General features: G+C 45.8%; 1 protein-coding gene across 3 annotated transcripts in view; it reads right to left on the bottom strand.

Moving 5' to 3' along the window:
* The window catches only part of reln (reelin), a 174,577-nt gene that overhangs the window by 79,019 nt on the left and 85,558 nt on the right, over positions 1 to 10,000 (bottom strand). For all 3 annotated transcript variants that reach the window (XM_079621465.1, XM_079621464.1, XM_079621466.1), the window contains exons 7-11: positions 8,052 to 8,148; positions 7,499 to 7,550; positions 4,792 to 4,888; positions 3,767 to 4,007; positions 1,306 to 1,451 (exon numbers count right to left, since the gene is read on the bottom strand). In XM_079621465.1, the coding sequence (XP_079477591.1) occupies positions 1,306 to 1,451; positions 3,767 to 4,007; positions 4,792 to 4,888; positions 7,499 to 7,550; positions 8,052 to 8,148 (633 nt within the window). The remainder of the gene's footprint in view (positions 1 to 1,305; positions 1,452 to 3,766; positions 4,008 to 4,791; positions 4,889 to 7,498; positions 7,551 to 8,051; positions 8,149 to 10,000) is intronic.

Here is a 10,000-nt window from a genome sequence, read left to right as displayed (position 1 = left end):
AAATCAACAACACACACACACCTCATCAACACACACCTCCCCACACTGACCTCCATACTCCGCTCCATACACCTCCCATCTGCAAATCAACAACACACACACACACACACCTCATCAACACACACCTCATCAACACACACCTCATACCTCATCAACACACACCTCATACCTCATCAACACACACCTCATCAACACACGCCTCATAAACACACACCTCATACCTCATCAACACACACCTCATCAACACACACCTCATCAACACACACCTCATACCTCATCAACACACACCTCATCAACACACACCTCATCAACACACACCTCATCAACACACACCTCATCAACACACACCTCATACCTCATCAACACACACTTCATCAACGCACACCTCATCAACACACACCTCATACCTCATCAACACACACCTCATCAACACACACCTCATAAACACACACCTCATCAACACACACCTCATCAACACACACCTCATCAACACACACCTCATAAACACACACACCTCATCAACACACACCTCATCAACACACACCTCATCAACACACACCTCATAAACACACACCTCATCAAAACACACCTCATCAACACACACCTCATCAACACACACCTCATCAACACACACCTCATCAACACACACCTCATACCTCATCAACACACACCTCATCAACACACACCTCATACCTCATCAACACACACACCTCATCAACACACACCTCATCAACGCATACCTCATCAACACACACCTCATCAACAAGGAATAATTGCAGAGAGACTCCACCCACACACTCTTCTGATTGGCTGTGATTGATTTGGTTGTGAGTGCAGTGCGCTTGCAGAGAGACTCCGCCCACACGCTCTTCTGATTGGCTGTGATTGATTTGGTTGTGAGTGCAGTGCGCTTGCAGAGAGACTCCGCCCACACGCTCTTCTGATTGGCTGTGATTGATTTGGTTGTGAGTGCAGTGCGCTTGCAGAGAGACTCCGCCCACACGCTCTTCTGATTGGCTGTGATTGATTTGGTTGTGAGTGCAGTGCGTTTGCAGAAAGACTCCGCCCATACTCTCTTCTGATTGGCTGTGATTTGTGATTGATTTGGTTGTGAGTGCAGTGCGCTTGCAGAGAGACTCCGCCCACACTCTCTTCTGATTGGCTGTGATTTGTGATTGATTTGGTTGCGAGTGCAGTGCGCTTGCAGAGAGACTCCACCCACACCCTCTTCTGATTGGCTGTGATTTTGGAATGATTCTCCACACAGCAATGCCAGTGTTATTTGCGTTGGATCATAAGCCTTACCCAGTCAGTGGACTCTCAAAGTCTTCCTCCCAGTAACTGCGGCCCTCTTCCCGGTGCAGGTCCACGTCGCGTGTGGAGGCGAAGCTGTGCTCCAGTCCTTCTCCACCATGAAAATACAGGGAGTTTCCCTCCGACTGACACGCATGCTGTTGAGTGCATCGAGAGGAAGAGTTACAGAGGTTTCTGACAAAACTGCATAAATAAAGTGCCGACGGTGAAGAGGCTCGGTCTCTGCCTCGCTTCAATCACAATCCCTGGTGGAAAGAAGTGCGTGTAGTGTACTTCACATCTTAAAAGTATATATTTTTTAAACTGCACTTGCAGATAATGCAAATTTATTAAATAAATAAATCATAACTGTCTCTTAACACACTTTGAAAAGTGCAATTTGTAATAATGTCAAATTAAGTTGAACTTTAAAGAACATTTTAAATTGTTACGTTGTTACGTAAAAAAGACGTGCACTTATTTTGATGCGTTGACTAACATACTGAAGGGGATGTAAGGCACCTGATTATCATTTAAACTAGTGTCTTTTTTTGATATTTACATTTCAAGGTAATATTTTAAATGTCTAAAATTGTAACATTATCATTACAAATGTTTAATTATAAATATATTTTTTTACCAACATTCATTTATTTAAATCCCTAGACATGGGGCCCTATTTTAACGATCTGAAACGCAAGTGTCAAAGCGCAAAGCGCAAGTAACTTTGTGGGCGGATCCCGGCGCTGTTGCTATTTTCCCGGCGGATAAATGACTCTTGCGCCCGACGCAAATCTAAAAGGGGTTGGTCTGAAGTAGCTTCATTATTCATAGGTGTGGTTTGGGCGTAACGTGAAATAAACCAATCAGAGCGTCCTTTCACATTCCCTTTAAGAGCAGACGCGCTTGTTCCACGGCGGATTGCTATTATAACGGCGGGTTTGCCAGCGCACGCCAGGAGCGGTTCACAGCGAGGAGAGCGACGTTCTCGTCAGGGCCGTAAAACACAGAGAAGTGACACTGGGGATGATGGGAGAAACCCACCCAAATTAGCTTCGGTTAAACAGGCGTATAATTTGGGTAAATGTGTAGCCTAATCTAGATTTTTATTTATTTATCTAGATAGATCTTTTTCACATCTTCACGGACACAACCTCCCTCGTGTGTTAATATTTTTCCTTGGAATAATGTATGATTTGCAAAAATGAAAACTGCTGCGTCTGTTTATAATTATTAGAGAATAAAAGTGGATGCGCGTTAACACACTACATTATGGCCAAGCACGCGCCCTTAAAATACCATATCACTAACGCGCAACGCGCCACTGTCTTTAGACTGTTTTTTTCCTGGTCTGTGGCTCAATTGCTTTCTAAAACTGGAAAATAGCACCATGGAAGTTTTGCGCCGGAACACGCCTCCTCTTTGCGCTGAACCGCCCCCGCGAGCGCAAGTTCATTCCCTAATTTACCAACGTGCGTCTGTGGAGGGAAAAGTCCGCTGTGCGCGGGTGCAAAATGGGAATGATACATGCGTCGGTGTTCAAAGTCAATTGCGCTGGGTGCAAGATAGGGCCCATGGTGTTATATGTTTGTAACTCATTCATTTTTGAAAATCTTTTTTTTCTTCTTATTAAATAATCTTGCGATGTAAACCGTCAGTTTTGTATGTGCAATCCTCTTCATGTTGCGGTGGGAACGAGCAGGCCGTGACAGTATGAATTCAGACTATAATACAATACATTCTCATCTAATTGCAATTAACATGAGTGTCAATTAAGGGTGTACTCACACTAGCCAGTTTGAACCGTGCCCGAGTGCGTTTGACCACCAAAGCGCGGTTCGTTTGACTAGTGTGAGTGGTCCGAACCGTGCCGGGCGCGGCTCGATAAGCCGGCCCTGGCCCGCTTGGAAGAGGTGGGCCAGAGCACGGTTCAGTTGGACTCGGGCGCGGTTCGCATGCAGTGTGAGCGCTAACCGTGCTGGAGCACGGAACATGACGCGTGTACGGGAACTGTAGTCCGTAATCAAAGCGGCAAAGTCCTTGCTGCACTTCAGCTGGTACCTTGCAAACCTCCTCATACGAGCAGCACGATTACGTGAAAATTTTCGCGCCACTAAGGCGACACATCTGTTTAACAACAGGCTGTGAGAGGGCTGTGGACCACCGTGGACCAAACGACACAAAGTTATCCACAAAGAAAACAGAGCGATGGACTCCATTGTGTTCAGAGAGCGCCGCTCTGTTTATCCCGAAACCGTCTCATCATAATGACGTAAGCGTGCTCCGGCACGAATGCTGAAACCCTATGTGAGTGCAGGCCAGAGGGGGAGTGGGGAGGGGGGACAATCGTACTCGGGCCCGGTTCATGGCAACCGTGCCTAGTGTGAGTACACCCTAAGTGTCTGAAAACATTACATCTAGTTCACTCTTAAATATAGTCTTTTATTGTTGGCGTAACAAGCTCTGTTGTGACCTTGACGGTGGCTCCAGGGAAGAAGAGCCAGTTGGCCGTGTCCAGCGGGTCCAGGTTGTCCTCCAGCAGCGGCGGCCGCTCAACGCCGTTCAGAACCAGTATGTTGTCCAGACCCCAGCAGGACTCGTATCCGTCGGGCCCCGGGGCCGGCTCCTGGCTCCAGCGCAGATGCACAGACTCGCCTCGACAGCCGGCGACCAGCGGCACCAGATGAACCACAGTACTGGTGTTAGTGGGAGCCCTGCCAGACCAGAACAACAACACTGAAGAGATCCACAGATGAACCACACATTACATTTGGCATGGCACCTAACTTTTCCTGGAGCAGTTTGTTTCTGCTATAAAGAATATTGCCGTAGAAGGGCACTGAAGGTACAATATCTGGTGTTTTGCCTTTACTCACCCAAACTTGGTCAACAAGGCTACTTTTGTGAATGCGAGTGCCTTACTCGTAGTTACTGAATCACAGGGGTTTGATTTCGGAGGATAGATCATTATGAGGCCGAAACCAGTACATCCATTGACTATTTAATTTTACTTAACATTATTTTATTTATCCACTATATTTATGATACTTTTTTGAAGGATATTGGTTTAATTATGGCCTTTTTGTGCACTTGAGCTTAACTGAGACTCAAGAGTAAGTAGACGTTTAAGAGGCTGTTGTGTCGAGCTTTATTTATTGAAATATTTAGGTGTTCAGTTTTATTTTGATTTCAGAAAATAAACACGATTTCTCATCTTACAAATCAATTGTTTATTGTCACTGGCATGTCTCTTAGGTGTCGAGGCGCATCTTTGAGCCTACATTCAGTAGGAGTAAAATACTAGTGAGGAGTAAAAGTACTGTTAAGATCAGATACTCTAAAACTATTACTCAAGTCGTATTGGAATTGGTGACTTGTTGTAACTTGTAATTGAGTCATATTCACTGTAAGGTATCTGTACTTTCACTCAAGTATGGTTTTCAGGTACTCTTTACACCTCTGGTGTATGTGATCCGTGTCCTAAAATGAGATAAAAACCTGATCTTTTCCAAGGTTATCCAGTCATCAGAGGTGTTCAGACCGCAGGAGACGATGATACTGGGGTCTGAGTAACTGAACCGACACGAACCAGATCCTGAGGAACACAAACACACAAACTCATGAACCATCCCTCCGCTCCATAACCACATGCATGAGCAAATCCTGTTTTCCAGCACAAACATCTAAACACACTTAAATCAAGATACATTTTACTGGAAAAGCAACATGACTGAAGATATTAAGACTTGTTTTTTTAGAAAAATGCATCAAATTGAAGTGAGTTTGTGCTTAAAACAAGAACAGATGTTGAGAATATTTGGAAACCTTTTATATCCTTTATTTCAAACTCTGATTTTAGTAATATAATGAATAAGGTAGAAGCACATGAAATAGCCTGATTCCCAACTTATTTTCACATGTTCTTGCTACCAAACCATTAATCATTTAATCATCTACATTTTTTAACTAAATTACCCCTTTTTGTATCATGATATGTTTCTCTTGTATGCATGACTATTTCCAACTCTTCTTAATGTATAGCTTCTGTCAGGACCACTATCGCCAGATACGATTGACAATTCGCATACAGTTTGGATTGGCGGTATGGTTCTGTTCTGCATGCAGCCCAGCCGAGCAACAACCCTCCTTAGGGCAAACAGAACAGAACCAACATGAACGTATTGCAGATATCATTCATTCGAAATTTTAAAGTACAACATAATTCGAGAATTTATTCTGATTCAAGGGGAATCAGCCATCCTGACTGATGAGAAGAGGAGCTGGGGAGGGAGGAGGGTAATACGCTCCTGAGAACACGATAGATGCGAATAACACTGAAGGAGATTATATATGTATACAGTGATAGGCGTGTAATGCCCGAATGCCATATGGCCAAGAACCTGTCGTGTTAAAACTGTGTCACGACATGACACCCCAGAAATTAGGGTCTTGGAGGCTGCCATACCCCTAGTAGAATGGGCTCTAGTGGCCAAAGGTGAAGGCTGACCCACAACCTCATATGCAACAGAGATAGCCTTGTCTATCCATTTGCGAACAGTCTGTTTGGATGCAGGAAAGCCTTTTTTAGGGGGCCCAAAGCATTCCAGCAGCTGATCAGACTTTCTCCACAGGGCAGCTCTGTGGACGTAAGTGTCCAGTGGCCTGACTGGACAGATGAGGTTCAATTTCTCCTGGTCTTGATCTTTAAAGGGAGGAGGACAGAACGCCTGCAGTACGATAGGCCGTGGTATATTGGTTGGAACCTTTGGTACATATCCTGATTTCAGAAAGAGGAACGCTTTGACCATCCAGGGTGCAAATTCAAGGCACAAAGGAGATACCAATAGGGTCTGAAGATCTCCTACTCTTGGCTGGAGGAAATGGCTAGAAGGAACACAGTTTTGAGTGTCAGAAACTTTTCTGAGACAGAATCAAGAGGCTCGAAAGGAGCGGCAGATAAACCTTCTAGAACAATAGCCAGATCCCAAGCGGACTGCAGGCCTCAGCCTCAGGGGGACATGAAGAAAACGTATTATCAGAGGATCTCTTCCGACAGATAAACACCCCAGGGGGACATGGTAGGCTGCAATGCCAGCAATATATACCTTCAGAGTGGAAGGAGATAACCCTCAAGGGAAACGATATTGAAAGAAGTCAACTATTGAACCAACAGGGCAATTAACTGGATTCCATTGTCGTAGATTACACCAAGTAAAAACTCTCCATTTTAGGGCATATACAGTAACTTCCTCGTGGAGCCCCCTCAAAGGTCAGACCCCCTCAAAGGTCAGACCCCCTCAAAGATCAGACCTCCTCTAATGGAGGATTGCTCCCCCGCCTGAGATAGAAGGTCCCTCCTGACCGGCAGCTCCAGAGGAGAGCCGTTGAGAAGGGATATTAGGTTCGAAAACCACCCTCAGCTTGGCCAGTACGGAGCTACCAACAGAACACACTATGTAATGTATTAGGGAGAACCATAGTGGACAGTGTGTCGTATCCTGAGACGCGAGCAGATCCACCTGTGCCTGGCCATAAACTCCCCAAATGTGCTCGGGCCTCAGCCCCTGTCTCGGCAGGATATCTGCTCCTACATTCTGATGTCCCGGAATATAGACTACTCACAGGGAGAGCAATTTCCCTAGGGACCACAAGAGAATCTGGTGCGCCAGTTTGCAAACAGAACCACAGGGAACGCTCCCCTGAACCCCCTCCTCAAAGAGTCCCTCTCACAATGCCCACATCACACAAAGTATGTGTGTATCCCCACCCGTGATATAACCAGGGTAGGCAGAAGCACACAACTTGAACGATTGTTTGGACGTCATTATATATCTGATTGAGCTGTGTGATTTCGTGACAGACAACAATAAATATGACAGACAGTTTGTAACACAGAGCGCTTGCTGAGGCTCAGAAGCTAACGCCAGTCAGACCGCATGTGCTTTCATGCTTTCCTGGTCGTGACGCTCACTCTCGCCATTGGACTAGTTGACACATGTGCTTCAGACGCAATCACGCAGGGATTCCCAAAGCGTCATCGACGCAGCGCGAGTTCCCTCGAAAGGGAACAAGATTATTTTCCTTATGTAATGCATGTGCAGTATCTTGATTGAAGAATGTTTAGATATTTGTACTGGAAAACAAGACAGAAACACTGAGGAAGAGCATATAGTTGGATGTCTGTAAGAGAGATGGTGATGCTCACCTAAAGCAAACTGCAGGACTGACGCTGCGCTCGTGTTCAGAGCCACCGAGGTCTGAAAGAGAGGATGACACCACACAGGAATCGTGTGTTAGTTTATGAAGACTGCAGGCGAATTACGGCACTGTATGAAGATAGAGCCGTCTCTGGTGGCGTGGCAAGGCTGCGTGGTTTATGTTTTATTGGTATGTAAATTTATCAAACTAATTGTATAATTTTTGTATTATAATCTGTTGAGTGTGTCACAGTAACATCCATATGACAGTGATATACAGATATATGTATATTATAGTGCATTATGTGGTTAGTAATCCTCATGTATTCAGTCAAAGAGACTCATGAACGTGTTAGACAGCGATTACAACTTGTGCTCGTAATGATTACAGTATAAGGATCATATTTATAGTTAAAGTATATATATATAGCATAGTATAGTTTTATAGTATAAAATCTATAGTGTACATATGGCTGTAGATTTTGGAACAAAGCGTAACTCCACACATTATTCAATCCCCACTATGATCTGTACAACATGATGGGTGAATGTGACAGTTACCAGATCTCTCTGTCCGAAGGGCTCACAGAAGGTGACGGCTCTCCCGTGCATGATCACTCCACACTGCTCTCCCACCTCACAGTTACTGCAGTCCGACCTGAGACAACAACACAACACACTCAACACAACACACTCGACACAACACACTGCTCTCCCACCTCACAGTTACTGCAGTCCGACCTGAGACAACAACACAACACACTCAACACAACACACTCGACACAACACACTGCTCTCCCACCTCACAGTTACTGCAGTCCGACCTGAGACAACAACACAACACACTCAACACAACACACTCGACACAACACACTGCTCTCCCACCTCACAGTTACTGCAGTCCGACCTGAGACAACAACACAACACACTCAACACAACACACTCGACACAACACACTGCTCTCCCACCTCACAGTTACTGCAGTCCGACCTGAGACAACAACACAACACACTCAACACAACACACTCGACACAACACACTGCTCTCCCACCTCACAGTTACTGCAGTCCGACCTGAGACAACAACACAACACACTCAACACAACACACTCAACACAACACACTGCTCTCCCACCTCACAGTTACTGCAGTCCGACCTGGGACAACAACACAACACACTCAACACAACACACTCGACACAACACACTGCTCTCCCACCTCACAGTTACTGCAGTCCGACCTGAGACAACAACACAACACACTCAACACAACACACTCGACACAACACAACACACTCAACACAACACACTCAACACAACACACTCCTCTCCCACCTCACAGTTACTGCAGTCCGACCTGAGACAACAACACAACACACTCAACACAACACACTCAACACAACACACTGCTCTCCCACCTCACAGTTACTGCAGTCCGACCTGAGACAACAACACAACACACTCAACACAACACACTCGACACAACACAACACACTCAACACAACACACTCAACACAACACACTCCTCTCCCACCTCACAGTTACTGCAGTCCGACCTGAGACAACAACACAACACACTCAACACAACACACTCGACACAACACACTGCTCTCCCACCTCACAGTTACTGCAGTCCGACCTGAGACAACAACACAACACACTCAACACAACACACTCAACACAACACACTCAACACAACACACTCCTCTCCCACCTCACAGTTACTGCAGTCCGACCTGAGACAACAACACAACACACTCAACACAACACACTCAACACAACACACTCAACACAACACACTCCTCTCCCACCTCACAGTTACTGCAGTCCGACCTGAGACAACAACACAACACACTCAACACAACACACTCAACACAACACACTCAACACAACACACTCAACACAACACACTGCTCTCCCACCTCACAGTTACTGCAGTCCGACCTGAGACAACAACACAACACAACACACTCAACACAACACACTCCTCTCCCACCTCACAGTTACTGCAGTCCGACCTGAGACAACAACACAACACAACACACTCAACACAACACACTCAACACAACACACTCCTCTCCCACCTCACAGTTACTGCAGTCCGACCTGAGACAACAACACAACACACTCAACACAACACACTCGACACAACACACTGCTCTCCCACCTCACAGTTACTGCAGTCCGACCTGAGACAACAACACAACACAACACAACACACTCAACACAACACACTCAACACAACACACTCCTCTCCCACCTCACAGTTACTGCAGTCCGACCTGAGACAACAACACAACACACTCAACACAACACACTGCTCTCCCACCTCACAGTTACTGCAGTCCGACCTGAGACAACAACACAACACAACACACTCAACACAACACACTCAACACAACACACTCCTCTCCCACCTCACAGTTACTGCAGTCCGACCTGAGACAACAACACAACACACTCAACACAACACACTCGACACAACACACTGCTCTCCCACCTCACAGTTACT

This window comes from Phoxinus phoxinus (assembly GCF_949152265.1).
Source record: "Phoxinus phoxinus genome assembly, chromosome: 8".
Classification (NCBI taxonomy): domain Eukaryota; kingdom Metazoa; phylum Chordata; class Actinopteri; order Cypriniformes; family Leuciscidae; genus Phoxinus; species Phoxinus phoxinus.
Note: the sequence above shows the minus strand (reverse complement) of the source record. Positions and strands in the feature narration are given on the sequence as shown.